This window comes from Ischnura elegans, chromosome 1 (assembly GCF_921293095.1).
Source record: "Ischnura elegans chromosome 1, ioIscEleg1.1, whole genome shotgun sequence".
Lineage (NCBI taxonomy): Eukaryota > Metazoa > Arthropoda > Insecta > Odonata > Coenagrionidae > Ischnura > Ischnura elegans.
The window spans coordinates 107,209,035-107,229,096 of record NC_060246.1 but is presented as its reverse complement, the minus strand read 5'-3'; the positions used below and the strand labels follow the sequence as shown (position 1 = coordinate 107,229,096).

At 38.7% G+C, this 20,062-nt stretch overlaps 1 protein-coding gene across 4 annotated transcripts in view; it reads left to right on the top strand.

Annotated features, from left to right (window-relative positions):
* LOC124167698 (titin) overlaps positions 1-20,062 on the top strand; it is a 290,842-nt gene that overhangs the window by 46,428 nt on the left and 224,352 nt on the right. For all 4 annotated transcript variants that reach the window (XM_046545725.1, XM_046545709.1, XM_046545700.1 and 1 more), the window contains exons 14-15: positions 16,074-16,524; positions 18,650-19,009. In XM_046545725.1, coding sequence (XP_046401681.1) covers positions 16,074-16,524; positions 18,650-19,009 — 811 coding nt within the window. The remainder of the gene's footprint in view (positions 1-16,073; positions 16,525-18,649; positions 19,010-20,062) is intronic.

Below are 20,062 nucleotides of genomic sequence, written 5' to 3'. Positions count from 1 at the left end.
TGCTTCCGTATAAGCAGTGACATAAAAACAGTTTCATCATATCTTAGAATACGCGCTTGAAAACGGATGTACTATCGCAGAGTTTAGTACCTATAGACTTTGAGTGATTCCACGAAAATTTATATTATGCTGACATAGTCCCCCAGTGATTTCTAACTTGAGCGTAACCTATGACGTTGATGGTGGTTGAATTAGTGGAGGGTAAAAATAAATTAGCATTCCAATTCACTTCCGGACAAATTAGAGGAGTTTTGTTTTCTTAGAAATATGCGGCAGAGACATATTTTATCTGTGCTGACGAGGTGATGACCTTCTTTCCTGCTAACCCGAAAGGAAAAGAGTCAAGAGTCAACGGAATACAAATTTAACCTCATCAGCATTGAGACACTCTTCGTCTCTGAAGTTATTTAAGTATAGGAACTATTAAAGGAGATATTTTGTGTAATAGCAGTCCACATTTGCCGCGGTTGAACGTTTTCAAGATTTTGGAGATATGGCTTGACGTGCGTCATTTCATACGATAAACTTATAAATTGACGCAATAATGGCACATCCAACACGAAGTATTACTAGGTTCAAGTTTCTTTTTTCTTCTCAGCTGATGACTAAGGTTGCCCAGTGCAGAATTTTCTATTTCTAAGATTTTTCACATCTATGAGCTTCAAATTTCTGATTTTTTGATTCGATTTTATTCCATATTTAAGGAACACATCGGTCTCCCTCGACCAGCAATTTTTCGCCTTACGTCACTCAGTTAAAACTTATGCTATGAACTTGAAATTTAGGGGATAAATAAAGTAGAGCCATCTCGATGTATGCCTGTATCTCAAATTTTAAATGCCAACCTCAGTATTTTCTTGAGGGTAAAATGCTCATATTTACGACACAGGAGAATGCTGAAAAAGTTCTACTCGATACACCATGAAAATTTAAGGACGATGGCAAGAGTTTGAAAGGAGTACTTCTTCGCGGAAAGTACTTAATACTACCAGTTTTGGGGGAATGATATTTCCTCTTAGAGTTTCTTCGGTTGGCAACGTGAGTAAAATGAACAGAATTATTTGCTTTTTTTTACTTTTAAAATAAAACGTTTCTTTGAACTTGCTAATGTTGGAGCGGAGCGTGGTAGTCCATCCATTAAAAAATTCATTTTACTAATGCATTTCATTGTTAATCTGCTGGAAAGTGCCAAACTTTGATTAGAGGTTAGTTTTTTGCCTTCCTTATTTATATTCTTGCTACGTGAAAAAAATTAATGCTTGGTTAATTGCGGAATTTTTTTTGAAACTGGACTGAAAATTTTAATCTAAAATTTCCATTTAAAATAAGAATCTACGCCATTTAATTTTCTGACCGCAATAGAAAATATATTATTTAAAAACCCGCTGCTTGCGTGTTGGAAAACGCGACGACGCGACGTCTTTACTGTTGACCCGACACGGCAGAGTCGAACATCTATACTGTTATATAGGTAATTATTATTATATTACTATATTATAGAGGTAAATTTCAATATGGAATACGTTATGGTTCTCCCAGTTTTCACTTTTGGAGGTGTTTTGAATAAAATTACGTTTATATGCTATATTATTACTATTATATGCTTCATTAAGTTCTTAACTTGTTTACTCTGTGTGCATGAGCAATTTTCCCTGTGAATTCCGATGGCGTTGAGTGAATGTATTGACCTATATGTCCAGGTCTTAGAGAGCTTGTAGGAAAGTTTTGACTGTCTATAAAAACGAGAATAAAGAATATAACAATAATAATAATTCCTAAAGAATATTTAAGTGCCTATAATACTGCTGAAATCTACCATCATTAGTGAAATGATTCCTACTGCCGTCGGATTACGTCATTCGGTGAGGAAAGTGCCGAAAGTTCAAATTCTTGGGTTATCCACCACTGTTGACGTAGGCATTTCAGAAATTGTCATATTTCAATTCGCTCTGCTCCGCTTGCATTCTTCATTTATCTTTTTTCAATCTATGCTCATGGGTGCAGAATCTCCGTTCTCCCGTGATGTATCACTCGTAGATTATTTTTTACCTTGAATACGTTTATTTCGCGCTCGTTCCATTTTTTGATCACTCTAGGTTTTTCCATTTTTATTAATTAGTATCATTTATTCGTCGCCCAGTTTATATTTATACAACACCCATTTCTCAGGTCATATTGATTACGTTTACGTCTTATACGTTTCCAACTCCTCACTCATAATCCAAATGTCTTTACTTTTCAAATAAATTCTTCACTTTTAAGTATTCATTACTACATGGTACTACCACATGTTCATGCTCATACTATATTTCTGAGTAAATAGTACTATGTAAATATCGTTGCTTCACGTTACTTTGGTTTTGTGGCATAAAATGTAGACATGCATGTTGAAATAATACGTCAAGATTAAATGTATGTCCACAATTAGTTCTCCGGCCAAATCAAGAAGTATTAACAATTATTGGATTGTGGCAATGAGGGTAAATGTAGTTGCATTCAACGGTGTTCGGCGAGATGTTTTGGAATATATTGCAATGATACATGGAAATGAAAAACTTTGTGTTTGTCCACAGTAATTATTAGAACGAGGATTAAATGTAGTGATAGACACAGTACCTTCGTTTCCTTCAAAAGCACTAGTTCCTGAGGTTCCTGCTCAGATATTTACGGCATCCGCATTGAATGAAGCTGGTTACAAATTTGGTCGAATACAGTTTTTTAATGGTCGATTTATAAACATATTAACAGTATTGATCTTGTGTTGCAGACTTACCCATCTTGCGGTTAAGTTCTCCAAACTTAATAATTTGCCATTTCCCTCAGTTTTTCCTCCCTTATGACCAGATGAAGTATCGTCATTTTTCATGCAACTTTATTCCTACGCGTCTAAGAAATTGACGTTCAGCGTGCCAAAATTGTGTCACTGAGTGGCAAAAATAATTAGAAAAGAAATTCGTTGGGATGATGGATAGGTGAAATATTTTTAGCAGCTCTAGATTGACAGGTTTCGCGGGAAAAACGTAAAAATTCGGAAGTGAGGAAAGTGCACCTTAGTGACCTAATTGGCTTTGTATTTAAAAACATTTTCTGTTACAACATGCCTTCTCCGTCCGCTGGCAAACACTCCAAATGGAAATTCTTCATTCTCACAGTTGTTCCCCTAATTGATCGACGGTAACTCTTTCGACCTATCCTACCTTCTGGCGGTCATAAAATGTATTCCCAATTATATAGGATGTTCATTGACCAATACTGTGTTGGAGACAACAGTTTCTCCTGCATTCAATGCAGAACTGTTGTCTCCAACACAACCACGACGCGGTGAAACCCGGAAATTGCAGCCTAAACTACCCTTGTAGCTGAATATTAAAAAAAAGCAGCTACGGATAAAATATTAAAGCGTGTATTACCGCGATAAGCACCACTGAAGGCGTATCTTTGACGTACGAGCTAAATTAATGGAGCTCCGAGCTCATCTTTAGAGTCATAGGTTTCAAAGCTTCCAAAAAAATGACCAGCATCAAAATAATTACTATCTAGTTTATCAGTTTCGGGCCCAAATTCGACCTTTAAAATAATTTTAATTGGTGATATTTCAAATAGATGGAGGGCAGTATCCTGACAAACCTAAAGGGCTAAACCTGAAGTATCAAGAAAACCAACGACAGCCCATAAAAGTTTTTAAATTCCCCTTTTAGTTCCCTTTCCCCTTTAATACCACTACTACTCAAGGCCGTGGCCAGAGAATATTTTCGGGAGGGGTTTATGGAATAGTAGACAAACCTAAAATTATTTTTATAAGATAAATAAAGTAGCGTATACGATTAAATATACATATTTATTATAAACCCTTAAAGTAAAATATAAAAATATTATTATAAAATTGAATTTAGCCTTCTAGCTTTTTTTTGCAGCGACCAAATGAATTAACTCCTCGGTGTCGATGTCAATTCTGCGGTCCCTCAGGAGGCTCATAAGTCACTCACCTCTCTACTAATTCACAGCGTTATTATTTCACACACTGCACTACAACTACATACACTGCACCTACAAATTCGCTTAGATATTTATTGACTTAAGTCGCATTGGACTACTAGATGTCCCTGCGCCGCTATATAATATCGTCGTGTGAGCACCAAGCGAGCATAAAGTATCCATTTAATTTTTTTCATTTCATTTAATTTTTTTCAAATAAACTATGGGTTGGCTACGGCCTTGCTACTACTGTATAAATTTGCTCGCGTAAATCGAAGGATTTTGGAAAGACTTAGGTTCTTTCTCCTTGGAATGCACTGGTTATAGAACTTAACGTTTGTTAACACTTCTACTTTGACTCACTTTGGTGCAAAATAGTGCCCACAACATTTTTTATTTGATTTATGAAAACAATAACTTGAAAGTGTGTAAAGTTGAAAAATAATATGAAACGGAATTTTTCCCTGGTAATCATTGGTATGCTCTTCACCCAAGGAGGATATTACATCAACATTTTGCGATTAAATTTTGTAGTTTCTTGCAAGCCATTGGAGGAAGCAAAATTTAACTTTTCGTATCGGAGTTGAGAGGAAAAGTTCCCATTCACCCATTGTCATTCCACTTTTAAAATTTCTTACTCCCTTTCATCCTCGAAGCCCAGTGCCTACGTCTTTATTGTGGACATATCGTCTCACCTTCTCCGTTGACACCTTCAATCATCTGCGTAAACAGATATGCTCCTTTTTACACATCACTAAGTCGGTCCCATCATCAACTAGGACCACTGGGTCACAATGTTTATATTTTATTTATATCCTGTGGAGGCCGTTCATGACATGGTTTTCAGTTAGTTGTTTTGAATCGCGCATGCGCAGCGCGACTCATGATGCGCGTGACGCTAGTTATCTAGGGCAAACTCATCATAATTCCTTGAGAAAAAGTCATGATGCTGGGACCAGTGATGATGATTTCTTGGAGCTTTTATATTCAGATTTCGAGAATTTTTACCTATTAGCTAAAATAATTCAAACTCACCCCACACTTAATCATACTTGAATTTGTAATGATGGTAATTTTTGGACCTATATTGTACCCACCTAACGCATTCACAGTTTAGGTGATTATAGGTTAACTCTCATAGAAACTGAAGATTTACAGAGAGATTCACTCCCCTTTGGCAGACAAGGAAGCAGTTGTACAGCTTCCGCTAGTTAACGCTCCTGTTTCCTCTCGCCTAAACACAAAATAAGATCATTCTGGAGGGCATTGGCACGGGCATGCGGTGGCTCGGGAAGAAGAAAGACTGAGGGACGAAAATCTATGGAGGTAGTGGGCATTGGGGGAGTGAGGTTTTCCTCTCCTTCTCGAGGACTTCACCTGGCACTTCGCCTGCCTCTTATTCCTAGGGGAGGGGGTGAAGGTCCGGGGATGGCGAGGAACAGCCGGTCGCGAGAGAGTGTGTGCCCCTTCTTTGACGGGGAGCAATTTTAGCCCCGGCGGCCAGTGCGCGCGGAGTCGCCGCGTTTTAGACCCCTCTGCAAAGCTTGCTTCTTTACGGATCCCCTTACACCACCCGGACACGACCTTTCCCAAAACCTTATTTTTTCACTCCCCATTTTATTGTCCTTTACGTTTTAAGATTTTAACGCCCTCACGTCGTGACTGTGAAGTATGAAGTCACTACGAGCCCCAACTTTATTACCCTTTTATTACACCGTGTGCGTATGCTTTGCGGGAATAACTTTTAGGTTCCCGTAGATACTCCTCCATAGTGGGCTGTGGTTTTTTTTCTCCATCTTTGTTACTTTTGACTTTTTATTCTACTGGCTAATCTATCTATGTTTGAAAAGGGGATGGACTCGGTTGTTTTTCCTTTGGTATCACTCTCGAGTTTTTAGGATAAGAAATCAACTACCCAGAGGCGCATGGGAAATTATTTAAACAGGTAGTCCCGAACTGATTCCGATTTTTACTGCTGTTTTTAAAGTATACTTTAAATTGTCATGACGGTATCATTAATGGAGAGAATTTTGCTTCATTTACCATGGAGAATTTTTTCGTATTTCCCTCAATAATCAAAATTTCGACTGCGAAGAAATATTCATTATATCGAACGATTATTTTTCAATGTATTGATAGAAAGTACATTTTATTTAAACAGACCATCCTTTTGAATTTGCGTGGACGTATATTTCAGGTATAGTATGCTTAGAAATACGTGGTACTCAAGTTTTCTCATTTAATAAGCTGCATTAGCTTGTGTAATAGCGTATGTTATTACCTCGTAGTTATTTCATATGTGGTAATCGTGGATATTGAACGATTTTCTCGTGATTGGAAAAGTATAAAATTCAAAGATGGTGAAAATTACCCATCAAGAATATTTGTTTTCATTTCTATGAAGTTAAATATTTCCGGAGTTTTTATAGAACATTGTTTGATGTCCGATGACAACTTTTTAACCGGCATTCCCGCCAGCTTCTTCAGGTAGGAAGATTCTATCGACACAAAACTGTTTTCATCAGACATCAAACAACGCGGTGCAGAGCCGGAAACCATGACAGCATCCACAGGTCGTCGCGGAATCTTTTTATAAAACAGGAGTTAAAGATTTACCCCTCACTCGACGCACTTTAGAACGTAGAGATTCGAAAATGGGAGGTAGCAAAACTCCAACAATACTCCAAAGAATATTCATTTACTGATAATAAACGTCGGAGGCTGGTTGCTCTAGGGCGAAAGGTCTCTATGGCCGTTGACCGAAAAATATGCGGCCGATGGCGGTTGAATGAAATGGCCGCTGAAACGAGGTGAAATTTTCAATGCTCAAGTGGTAAATACGTTTCTTTTTGGAAGAAATGGCCGTTTATGGAGGTTGCCGCTTAATAGAGGTAGCCGTTTGAGCAGGCCACACTTGATTAAATTTACCTTTCAGATTTTATCATTTGCAGTGTTGGTATAAGTTCTTAAAAAATTGACTGGGCTTAACTACTATTACCTCGTACAAAGAGTAATCAATTACGAGTAAAAATTACTGTTTTTAAAATGTTATCAGTAAAATTACAGTTACAATTACAATTACTTCTTGTAAGACTGTCCACCATAGAGATCACCTGACAACTGCCGAATATTGCAGTAAAAATGCGGAATAATTTTGTCACAGAAATTTCTAATTGCAATTTCATTTGCTATACATGCAATTAAAACTGGTTTAAGAACACAAGGGGTGTCTTATTCTGTACCCATCATAAGTAGGTTACAACTTAAGAGTAGCTGATCCTAAGCAAGTAAATCATGGCCCATGAACCTAAACAATCAAATCGAATTCATCTGCAGGTGTAGGTAAATAAGTGAAATCAGTAAAGTAATCGTCGATATCGAGCAAGTAACGATTACAACGAATGTAACGATTCCTCTTTCACCTTAAGTAATAAATTACAATTTAAAATTACATTTGATGTAATGTAATCGTTTCCAGTAAATATTTCTGCAAGTAATCCGATTACTTTTACTCGATTACATACCAAGACTGATCATTTGAATATCAAAACAACAATATTTTCTGTAGCCATTATTTTCATCGGATTGCTGCATCTATTCGTGTCTTCCTCGCAATTCACTCTGGGTTTCTTGTCCCTTTGACGCATGTAAAAGAATGTGAGCTTCAGATAAGGGACGCGGAAAATGGGCAATTCCTCACATATTCGAGCGTGAGCTCACGCGACTTCCAGCCTTTCCTTTCGTCACATTTTTCCCGCGTGCTCCTCCCGAGGAGGCACGTAACTGTTCACGGCCTATGAATTATCTATTCACGTTCGGGTTTCGTCATCTTCTCCTGGGACTCGTTCGGTTGCTCTGAAGACAGGTTTTTGATGCTGCTTCTGGAAATTGTGGTGAATTCCTCGCTGGGAAGAACAGTTTTTTTCTAACTTCTGGATGTCCTAAAAGGGGAGTTTAAAAACTTTTATGGGCCGTCGTTGGTTTTCTTGATACTTCAGGTTTAGCCCTTTAGGTTTGTCAGGATACTGCCCTCCATCTATTTGAAATATCACCAATTAAAATTATTTTAAAGGTCGAATTTGGGCCCGAAACTGATAAACTAGATAGTAATTATTTTGATGCTGGTCATTTTTTTGGAAGCTTTGAAACCTATGACTCTAACGATGAGCTCGGAGCTCCATTAATTTAGCTCGTACGTCAAAGATACGTCATCAGTGGTGCTTATTGCGGTAATACACGCTTTAATATTTTATCCGTGGCTGCTTTTTTTTTTAAATATTTAGCTGCATGGGTAGTTTCCGGCGAAGAATGTATTACCTGATGAATTTCAGGATCGTATCACATAAACAACAAGGATGCAGTTCGCTATTTGGCGTAGACGGGATCCCGCCATCACTTGTTTCATAGAGTGCATCGTATATCATGATTAATGAAGGAGTAAGTGGTTGGACTAGAAACAAAATGGGAAGAAATTCAGGTCCCAAAGATCCCCTTCTTCCTGCCGAAAGCATCATAACTTAAATTCTAAAAATTGCCAGGAGAATGTTATCCCCGCAGATAAAAATTATGATAGTTTTAAATTGAGGATGAGGATTCTACTTTCCAAGGAAAGATGTGTTGCTTCCCCGGGGTTTCATGTCCATTAAGTCTTTACGAACAATTTTCTTGGAGATGTCGAGTGAATCAATGGAATTATATAAATGTATTACAGGTGGCCAAGGTAAGAGACAGTTTCCAATAAGTACTTAACTTGGAATATAACGGAGCCGTAGAATTTCCTTGAGCGCGATTTTCGAAAGTTATGGGTGTAAACTTTTTGAATGGCATTCGTTTAACCTTTCAAGATCCTGGAATCAAAATTACGTCATATTCACGGTTCGAAATTTTCAGAGCGTCAATGACTTTGGGGCCTTGAAGCAGTGAAATAAAGGTGAAGGTATAGAAGATATGAAACAAAATCAGAACGAACTCCCTTTTTCTTTTTGCGGCTCAGTTGCGCTATCCGACATTTGAATGGATTTAGGGATTTTGTACGGAATGAATGTACCTAACTGAAGTAGGACGGCTACTTAAGGATGACCTAATCCAGGGGTCTTCAACCTTTTTCAATGCAGGGGCCAAACATCGATTTCACATAGTCCGGAGGGCCACAATGCTCCACGCCACAACCGTATCAATAAATTTTAAAAAAACATATAATTTGAAAGTGCAATAATCTTTATCGGTTAAAAAGTTAAATCAATCAGTGCGATTTTAGACATTTTTTATTTTCGATTAGTGTGCCGATATTTGGTTCGCGGTACAATATTTTCTTTAGCCTTTAGTGGCCGCAAGAAATCAGCCGGCGGGTCGCGGGTTGAAGACCATTGACCGAAGCGATCCTAAGAAGGTAGTTCACGAGACAGAGAATGAGAAACGAGGATGTTACGGAACATATTCAATATAATATGAATACAAAGTCGATTAATTTTGTCCGTTCATCTTTAACCATCGTTTTCTTTCAAAAAATACCATAAATACTGGTTATAATTATTAGTTGCATTCTCTCAGGGAATGAGAGACCCAGAGAGTAGGGGTAAGTGATAGCTTAACCCAGGAGAGGGCGCGTGGCGAAATGTCCCAGTCGAAACGGAAGCGTTCGCGGAAGTGTCCGGGAAGTGTTGCGGGAGTGTTCAGGAAGCGTTTAACGGTATGTGGACGCTTCCCGGCAGCTTCCCGAACACTTCCTCAACACTACCTGACTGTCGGCCCTTCGCTTGCCGAACGCTTCCTCGCCACTTCGTGGTTGAAACACTTCCCGGACGCTTTCTGAACACTTCCCGTCTCCCGAAACTTCGGCTTCGTGGACGCTTCCTCGCAACTCCCGGGATGAAACGCTTCCCGAACACTTCCTCAACACTTCCCGGCTCTCGACACTTGGGTTTCGCGGACGCTTCCTCGCCACTCCCGGGTTGAAACGCTTTCCGGACGCTTCCTGAACACTCCCCTCTCTCGACACTTCGGCTTCGCTATTTCAGTCATTGGACTTCCTCAAAGGATTGCTAATTTGTAATTAATAAAGTATGATTGAAAGGGTAAATAACAGTTGAAGTTGCATTTGAGAGAATTCGCAAACAACCCACGTGAAACGGGAGCATCGATGAAGTATTGCGGGAGTGGAAGTAGCGGTTGAGTGCTGTGTGGGATATTAAGGAGCATTTTAAATGTTATCTCGGTAGTACACTAAAAACAGCTACGGCTTTACACAGTGCAATCCATGGTAGTGAAGAGGATGGTCGTACCGCCATAGATTTCCTAAGTCCCACCGCCGCCAGCGAGGGTCGCAGCTGGTATAATGCCTTAGAATTACTCTGTCACTATCCGAGAGCGGTAGGCAGGTGGTTACCGAGCCCGACTCGTACCCGTAAGTCTTAGGTTCGATTCTTGAGCGCGGCATTTTTTTTTCATAAATTTTTATCTTTCATTTAAAAAAAAACCTGCTGTTCATTATTATTACCATGATTTACAATTAAAATTTTATTTTTCCACATGGAAATCTTTTTTTGCAATGTGGCAGCGTCAGGTGTCGGATGGACAGTTCCTGAACACTTCCCGAACACTTCCGAAACGCTTCCGGAAGCGTTCCAAGTGGGCCATAATCTGCTTCCCGGACACTTCCGCGACACTTCCTCAACGCTACCTCAACACTCGCCCGCCACTTCCCGAACACTCCGTCCGACGCTTCCCCAACACTTCCTCAACGCTGCCGTTTCGCCTGGGGTAAGATTAGAAGGCGCGTGGGGTGTCATCGACACCTCAAAGAAAATATTTCTTCTCTTGCCTTGGAATAATATAGTTATGCTGTGTTCTTATTTAAATAGATCCACCGAATTAAATTGATACTAATAATTATTTTAATTAAATAAAGAAGAACCATGGGGTGATATACACCCCGCGCTCCCTTTCCCGGGTTAATTATTTGGAATTCTACAGGAAGCTCCCCCGTGAAAATCCGATTTCGGATTCTACTTTTTAAATCCTAGGAAAAGTTTGGCAAGATAAATTGGACGCTGAAACGGAAACTAGAATTTAACGAGAGTCATAACCGGGACCGCAAAATTAGAGGTAATTTTGTTAGTGAAACAAAAATAACGCTAGTACAAGTTGATTTTGAAAGACGAAGTCCAAAAATAATGGCAATGCCTATGTAATACAGTCAATCTCCTTAAGTCCGAATGACAGAATTTATAGTTTTGAGATCCAATGAAAATCCTCAAAATTGATTTGACATTAACTTAAAATTTACAATTATAGGTTTGAAATACCATTCAAGTGGAATAATTTTTAATATAATAAGGTTTAATATCAATGGTGTTCTGGGAGATGTCACTACTGTTGAATGGATGAATACAAGGTCGGTAAAGGACGGACCTTGGACGAATAGAATTTTTTTTATTTCAACACTCAATTAATTTCTGTAATCTGGGGTAAAAATGCCTTTTTAAGTATTTGTTACTTCGAAAGCTCAAATAATATTTTTGGAATTGGAAATTTGGCGGTGAAAACGTCCAGCGCCATAACCATGTCTTGATTATTATTAAATTTTACAGCAGAAAAACTATAGGTGAATTGCAAAAAGCTATGAGTGCTATAATTTACGCGAAGGCGTACCACAGTTTGAATTAATCGGCAGCGCAAATAGTTGCCGTATTTTTTAATCCCTTCCATATTCTTAATGCAAATTTTGGTCTTTTGGAGCCGGGCCGATCCTTCCATATTTTATTTCATCGAATCATTAAAGCTGTACATGAAAGGAATACTAGCAGCTTGGGTCCCTGACCAGTGCCCTATTCATTTTCTTGCATTCGATGTAGAAATGAGGAAATCGAGTTGGTGTGGCTCATGAAGTGCTGACTTCCCACCCTGGCAATCCGGGTTCAAATCCCGGTGGCGGAAGATAATTTTCAAATACTTCTGGGTCCCTGCTTGAGTGCTTTGTGAAAGGCTTTTCAATTAAAGCATTCCGTTCGTCGGATGGGAAGTTAAGCCGTGGTCCTCTTGGTGCTTTCGAAATGAGCAGGATCATGCTGGCGCTGGGTTACTCTTCGTAAATGACCTCAGATGGCGATCGCTTCATCCATAATTTGCCTTTAATCCTTACTTCCATTCAAGTTCTTTTAATATCCTTTGAAGATATTTCATAGGAAAAGGATGTGTGGCGATTTGTCTCTTGGCTCTCATCCACGTGTCGTCTATTTTTGAAGGTTTTCCCTTGTCTTCCGCGAGGGCGATGACGTTCGTGAGGGCCGTAAGCAAGGGCGTGCATGCGGGCGTCGCATGTCGTTTGTTTGCACGGCGTGGTCGCGAGGAGCGGTTTTACGGTCGACCTGGCGTATTCGCCGCGTCTCACGCCTCGACATGGACACCATCTCTCTCCTAGTCACCCTCGGGGTTGAATGGCACCATGGGTTAGACGGTGATGCGCAATTCATTCTCCATCAAAATCGCGTGAAGCTTGAACCAGGAATTAATAATGTATTTTGAGCATTGAGGGGATTTTCTTGAGGGTAGGGGAACATATCTATAGACTAGGAGTTCAAAAGCTGGTCGCGCGGATTCGATATTGTGCTTGGGGTAGAGAATTTAACACGCGATACATATAATATCCAGCATCGACAGTATTGAATGAATAACTAGGAAGAAAACAATATTTCTAAAATGAAAACCTCAGAATAATTTATGGTTATTAAAGTTAAATGACAGCAAAGAGAATTACTATTTGGTAACAGCTGTGTACCGACCAAAGAAAGGAGTAGCTAGTGTCCGATAGAGATAATGACTTTGAATGGATCTAATTCGATCTAAATTCGAATTTTGATTAATTTTTCCGTCGGAATTGTGTTGGGTGTAAAATCAAAGAGAGACATTTAAGAATATTTTTCGCCAATTATTTGTCTTTTGTTCTGAGGTAGATCCGACTTCGGAGATGAGGCGAATGGTGTGGTATTCCGAAGGTGCGTGGAACTGGGATGCATTTGATGAACCTCTCAATGCACCTTAGGTTTGAATTATGCCGTAATTTCCATTCACCTGTAATATTTTGTATGCCGACTTGCAGTGAGAAGTGAGAATAAACAAGGGCTGACAAGGCTTATCGGCATTCCAGTATCCCGAGGCTCCATCGTTGCGTAAAATTTAATGGGACCGTCCAAACTTTGCTCCTTCAATTTTTAATACTATAATATATCTTCATTGCCTACCTTCAAAGTAAGCACATCTCCTTTCATGTTTAATTTTCTTTATTCCGTTCTAATAAATGGTTTGCAAAAATTATTTAGGACTCAACGCGTGTTTTCTGTTTCTATGAAGTTGCCTGTCATTATATGTAGCAAAGTGCTTTTATGTTTGCATAAGTTTATAAGTGATGTCTGTCACGGGCGGATGCAGGATTTTTTCTGGAGAGGGGGGGCACAAGGGTCTAACAGGCAAATGGTCTTCTCATATTTGAGATTAAAAACAACATACAGCAATTACTGTGCAAAATATTATTTTAATTTTAATATGAAAGTTATTAATATGAAATTAAATGGTTGAAGTTTCTCAATACACATAATATAACGAAGCGTAATGATAACTGTGTATAAATCTTGTCTATATTTTAAGCGTCTGGGGGGACGCGAGCCCTTTCCCCCCCTAAATCCTTCTATGATGTCTGTGCTACTGAATCTGTTTTCCTTCACATTCTTTCTCCCTAATTTTTAAACTTAAATTTTTTTTTGTTCGACAAAACTTTGAAAACAATATTTTTAACATTAAATTGTCACATCTCGCCCTCTCATCATATGATTTGTTTTTGAAATAAGGCGCAACATATGGTTGAATGGGCCACTTTTGTTGAAGTGCCCGGTGAGGAAAGAGGGATTTCTCGGTGCAGAGTTCACCATTGATACTTTTAGAATGATCATGCTAATGTGTTTTAGGTTGGTATAAAAATATTTATAAAATAAATTATTTGCTAAAAGTAAGGTTTAGAATAGTTGATTTTATGATCTGTCTTTAAATTCAGAGTAGGTACGTCGGAGCTTCGAATTTTCTGCAAACAAAAACAACTTGCTTTCAATTTTTTGGTTAGTGTTACAATATTTTTAGGTGAAGAGGTACACACTTATCATGATGTGTATTAGTAGTAAAATCTCAATAATCCATCTGTTTACCCATTTTTAAGAATTGGACAATGTAATATCATTGCTCCATCAGTCTGATCAACAACACTTTCATCTTTTTTTCTCAATTTTCGATAATTGGCCATCATTAGTCCTAGTTAGTTAAATAAATGGAAAATCAGCAAAAATTTGAAAGCCTTTCATATCAAAGGGACAAAACTCTACCAGGATTACAGTTTAACCCAAATGGAAGTCAGAAGCGAGTACAGAAATAACTCAAGAGGTGGCGCAAAAGATACCTTGAGTTACCTTTACTTTTGTCGTAATAAAAAATAATCAAGTCACATGCTAAGTTTAAGAAGTTTTTAATTAAAGTGATTATGTCAAAATACAAGAAAATGCTATCCTACTATATAAAAAAGTTACAATTGTGGTTCTGCAATGTTTGGCAATACGGGCGGCCCCACAAGGGTTGGGCGCTCACCCCCATCTGTATCCGCCACTGATAGAAGTTGCTGTTTGTGTGCTACGAAACCCTTCCTACCTCCTGATGTTGTGGCCCACATCTATTTATTTAGTTATAATTTTTTTCTTATGAGAATTAGTCATGCTGGTAAGCCTTTGTAATAGTGCTCCCCTTCTCTTTTACTGTCTTACCAAATACTCTATCAATGTAACTGGAATGGGATGACCAAGAGACATTTTAGGGCCTGGCGTGGCATTCTTTCAGGAGAACTTGTCACTACATCTCCTTTAAGAGCCTGAAGAAAGATTTTGAGGGGCCCTTACTCTTAATAATCAGTATACTTGGTTATATTTACTCTTGAGGGCGCTGTAAACCATTGGCCGATTTGAAAAATTGACTTTGGTAAGCAGCTGTCGAGCCATTGTATCCCATCGTGAGTAAAAGGAACTGAGTCAGTAGATAGCAACTCCTTATTTTCAGAAAGTTATTGTCACTTTCTTCCACAATGCCTACTAGGGTTTGCTATTCACATCATATTTTTCATTAGGAAGGGAGAGTGGTAAGAGCTGTGTATTTTCATTTAAATGAATCAAATAAACATTCTTGTTAACAGCATTTCTGCCTTAGTATTTATTCCATGAATGTGGCTGTCATGAAGAAAATAAGACTTATTTTTAACTTTAAAAATGGAGAGTATGTGATGGCAGTCAGTAGCGCAGCGAGGGGGGGGAATTTAGGGGATAAAACCTCCCCTCCAGAGCTCAGAGAAATTTTTAAGTTTAATCCATTTTATTTAATTGGATTGATATTACTAATATAATAGTGTGAGGATGAATAAAATATCCCTCAGAAAGCCGTAAAACTCACCATTTTGAACCATTTATCTTAAAATTCCGCAATTTATTAATCTCGCACCTAACGCTTATCCTGGTGGGTATACTATACCCCCACACACACCACTGTTTAAGTTGCACCTAAACCCCCCCAGCCTTAATTCCTAGCTGCGCCTCTGGTGGCAGTGAACATTTCTCAGGTCTCACATGATGTTCAACTTGCCCATTAAAAAGTTGGAGGGAGGTATGAAAAATGTCACCGTGTGTGAAACATGAGAAATTTTCACTGTCATTGTTTACTGGAAAAAAACAGACATTAAATGATGAAGTGATCTCATCTGCCATTCAGTTTACGTCGAAGTTCAATAAAAGAAAGACAAATGGAACAGAGGTGTTTATGGCTCATTACCTAATTAATTGGTTGACACTGGATTTAAATGTATACACCCATTACTGTCATAGTTCTGTCCATGTGCTCTGCTCTCGCTTCGGGGAATCCCAGGGTTGTCAATCTATCCATACTCCACTGCTCCATATAATCGATAACTGTAGATCATGGTGGCTTTTTAAATTCCCTCAAATCACTCCTCAAAATCCCTCACATCATGCCATAGATTATTGGATGCACTATTTCTAATTTGGACCTCCTTTTTTTAGGGTTGAAAATAGTCCAGAGAAAACCATCATTGAGGATTCTGGCTGGAGAAACACAGCTTTAAGTGGTATTGAGAATTTACCATCTGCTCCACCTACCACCACTTCAGTCAACTCTGAACCTTATAACAATGCTACTGCTGTAGAAGCAATCTCTGAGAAGCTTTCTGAGGTCACTGCTTTGGCTGAGTCTCTGGACAACTCCCTCTGTGCGAGTGTACCACCAAGTAATTCATCAACTGCCAGCGTTGGAGGAAAGTCCAGACGAAGACCATTCAGTTCTGATCTATCTTTTAGTGGATACTCATCTGTTCTTGACTCCTCAAGTTCATCTTCATCGACTCTCCCATCACCACACGTTCAAAATAGGCCATCCTTGAGGCCTCACTCAAACACCTTAAACGGAAGAAGAATGGCAGCTCCTGATGGAGTATCCAGTGCTGTTTCTACTCAAGTAGGTGTAATCTGTTTCAGACTCTTTTTAATCAAATCATATTAAGTAATTCGGTCATATAGGCATGGTTTTGTAGCTATGTTTCCTAAGTGATGTGACTCACATGATGCATGGAGCTTGGAAATCATTTAATAGTTCTGATTTGATGGTGATTGTATATTCATTTACATTGATTTTAGTTCAACTTCAATCTTGTTATCTTATTACAGAGGAAATTTATGCATAGCATGTGTTTAATTATGAATTTCATTTCTTGAAAGATGAAGCATATTGAGAATCATGTCTACATCCCCTAGGGCTGCAACTTGAATCACTTTAATGAATAACCATTAACTCTTTTCCCATATCAGTGGCGTAGCAAGGGGAGGGTCCCAGGGGTCTGGACTCCACTGAAATATAAACATTTTAAATACTCTTACTTTGCATCACAAAAAGAAACCAAATTTTGAAAAATCATCAGTTTACAAAATATTTCTTTGAAAAATGAAGTTTTTTCTATTATGAAAAGTGTTAAAATTAGTTACAAACCCTCTACTTAGTACCCTGTTTTTCAAAATTTCCCCCCCTGGTTTTGCCCCCCCCCCCTCAAACAAAATTCCTGGCTACAACATGGTCTCACATCCATCTATTTATCTTTCTGCATTAAAACTTAACTTACTGGCTGCTGGGTTAGTTCCTTGCTCCCTAATCATGTAGTCAAAATTTTGAATAGTTTTTTTTTTTTACCTATCAGGGCTTTGATAAATGTGCTAATTCAAATAAGTCATTGAAGAAGAGGACTTAATAGTTTTTTATTTGCATGTATGTTTGTGTGCTAAAAATTTATTTTAGTACAATTTGAAAAACATTTCCTGAAATTCTAATTATAGGCATCATTTTTATTGATATTAATATTTTATGTCTTATTTTTAAATTTAAGTTTTTGAAGTCGATGCAAGCATGGCTAATCTTGGCCCCTTCAGAATATCTGCTTCATCAGTTTTTGCTAAAATTAAAAATATAATTGAAGGTTTAAAATTGGCACATATTCAAAGAGTTCTTCATTGAAAAGGGAAGAGAAGAGAAATTCTACATTTCCCAATAATATGCCCAGTGAGAAATGGGTGGTGGAATCCACGTGGAACCCACGTGGAATCCACGTTGAGTGGTGGATATTTGGTGGTGGTGGATATTGAGTGGTTGGACCCACGTGGAATCCACATTGATTTCAAGTGGATTTGTGGTGATTATCATAAAATGTTAAACAGAATTTCTAATTTGTGGAACTTAACTCTCTGGTGACATTGCGTCATTTATCAACCTGAAGCCACGCTAGTTATGTGAAAATGTATCGCACATTCTATTTTTATATAATTCGTGGAAAGGCAGCCATGAGAGCACATGAAAAATCGTAGACACATATATAGAAGGTTTAGATATAGAGTGGTTGAGGTTTTAATGGTTTTAGGACAGCACCAACTGCTGTTTTAATTTTTCCACCAAATTTCCACGTGGGTTCCACGTTGATTCCACGACCAAAAACACGTGGTATCCACATTAATTCTCCACGTGGGTTCCACGTGGATTCCACCACCCATTTCTCACTGGGTGGCGGTTTTCTGTGGAGGAATGTCCCTCAAATTTCTTCCTTGAGGGAATGCATGCAGAGGTGGAATATCCTGTAACAGCGGCACAGCGAGAGGGGGTTTGGGGGATAAAACCCCCTCAGAGCTCACAGAAATTTTTAAGTTAAATCTATTTTACTTAATTGGACTAATATTTCTTATAGAATAGTGTGAGGATTAATAAAATATCCCTCAGAAGGCCGTAAAAATCACCATTTTGAACCATTTATCTTAATTTTTTCTGGCGGAGGGCCTACACACCTGCCGCTTACCCTGGCGGGTATGCATTACCCCCAAGCCCCCCAGTATTAGTTGCGCCTGAAACCCCCCCTACCCTTAACTCCTTGCTGCGCCCCTGTCCTGTAAAGTGTTACTATTCTAGGCTTTGACACAATGCTAGTCTCATTAAGGGTATCTAATTCCAATAATAACATTTGATAGAGTTAACCTGAGTCAATTATGGTCTTGGGTAAATTTGTCCCACCGCTTGACTTACAAGAACATTACTTTTGTCTTTCAAGGATGTATATACTAGAATGAAAGCTGAGGGTGCTGAAGAGGATGATGAAGAAGAAGAGTTTGTCACAGCCTCTGAGTGCACAAGGAGTCCATCTCGCTCGTCATCATACCACACCGCATCGGATGGAGGAGGAGGCGGATCAGGAACAGGTCTTAATTTGGCTCATTGGTGGCAGGATGATGAGGTAGAAGACAGCGTGGGACAAGTTTTGATAGATCCTGAGGCCACCAGGTCTGGAGAAGTGGACACGTCCGACAAGCAGGGAGAAGAGGAGGAAGTGATTCCACTTCCTCCACCACCCCCTCCCCTTCCGCCCAGTCTGGGGAAGATGGGCTTGATGGCAAGGAAGGGTGGCACCAAGGTTAGTGATTTTGTTGTTTGTGAAAAAATATTCCCTGCGATTGTTATCTTCATTAAAGCATTAATTTTGGACCCTGGCAGTTAACAGTGCCATTCATTCTATTAAATTCTTACTTTCCATTATATGCATATTCAGGGGCGGATGCAGGATTTTATTCTGGGGGGGACACAAGCAAGGCTGTATCCAGGAGTTTGTTTTGGGGGGGCACAAGGATACCTCGTAATACAAAACGAACGCAATGATAATGGAACCGTATTTAAAATCTTGCATATTTTTTAAGGGTCTGGGGGGGCACGTGCCTCCTCCCCCCCACCCACTAGATCTGCCTATATATATGTTTTTATATATTTCTGAGAAATTCTCCTTGCTATGCACCAACCATTTCTGTGACCTTCAGTGATCTCCCATTCCCATTGTCAGTCTGTTTTTTTGCAATTTTTTGTTTCAGACTGAATTTGGGACCTGTTTTCATTGAAATTAAAGTTGATCATGATTTAGGGGGAACTTTTGAAACAGCATTCCACTTTAATGTACAGACTACTATCTTTAAAGGGCAGCTTTAATCAATTTGCAATTATAATTTCTTATTATTATAAAACAAGGTTTTAAACTTTTATTACTTTACTAATATTTTTCGGGCAATTCAAAATAAATATTCTCAATTTGAATGATATGACCATAGTAGATTGTGAGATTTAATTTCATTGGTAGCCTGCCGGAAATTTAATTACTGAATCTCAATCTCTCAATCATAGTCCGATGCATTTGGACAGAGGAAAGCTTAGACACAATGTTCACATCTTGGCATCTGATTGTATCTAACATGACACTCGTGCACCCATTTATTTCATCAGAGGAATAATGAAAATCTCTACTTGCATAACATACCTTTCCTCCGAGGGAAAAAAATGAAAAAAGAAAATAAAATGCATTCTCAATATAAAATTTATAGGTCCAGTACCACCTTTGCCCTCCTCTTCTTTGAAGGGTACCTGTTGCACCTCACACTCTCATTTTTCATCCCATTTCCACTGTCTACTGAGGTGGGAGGAG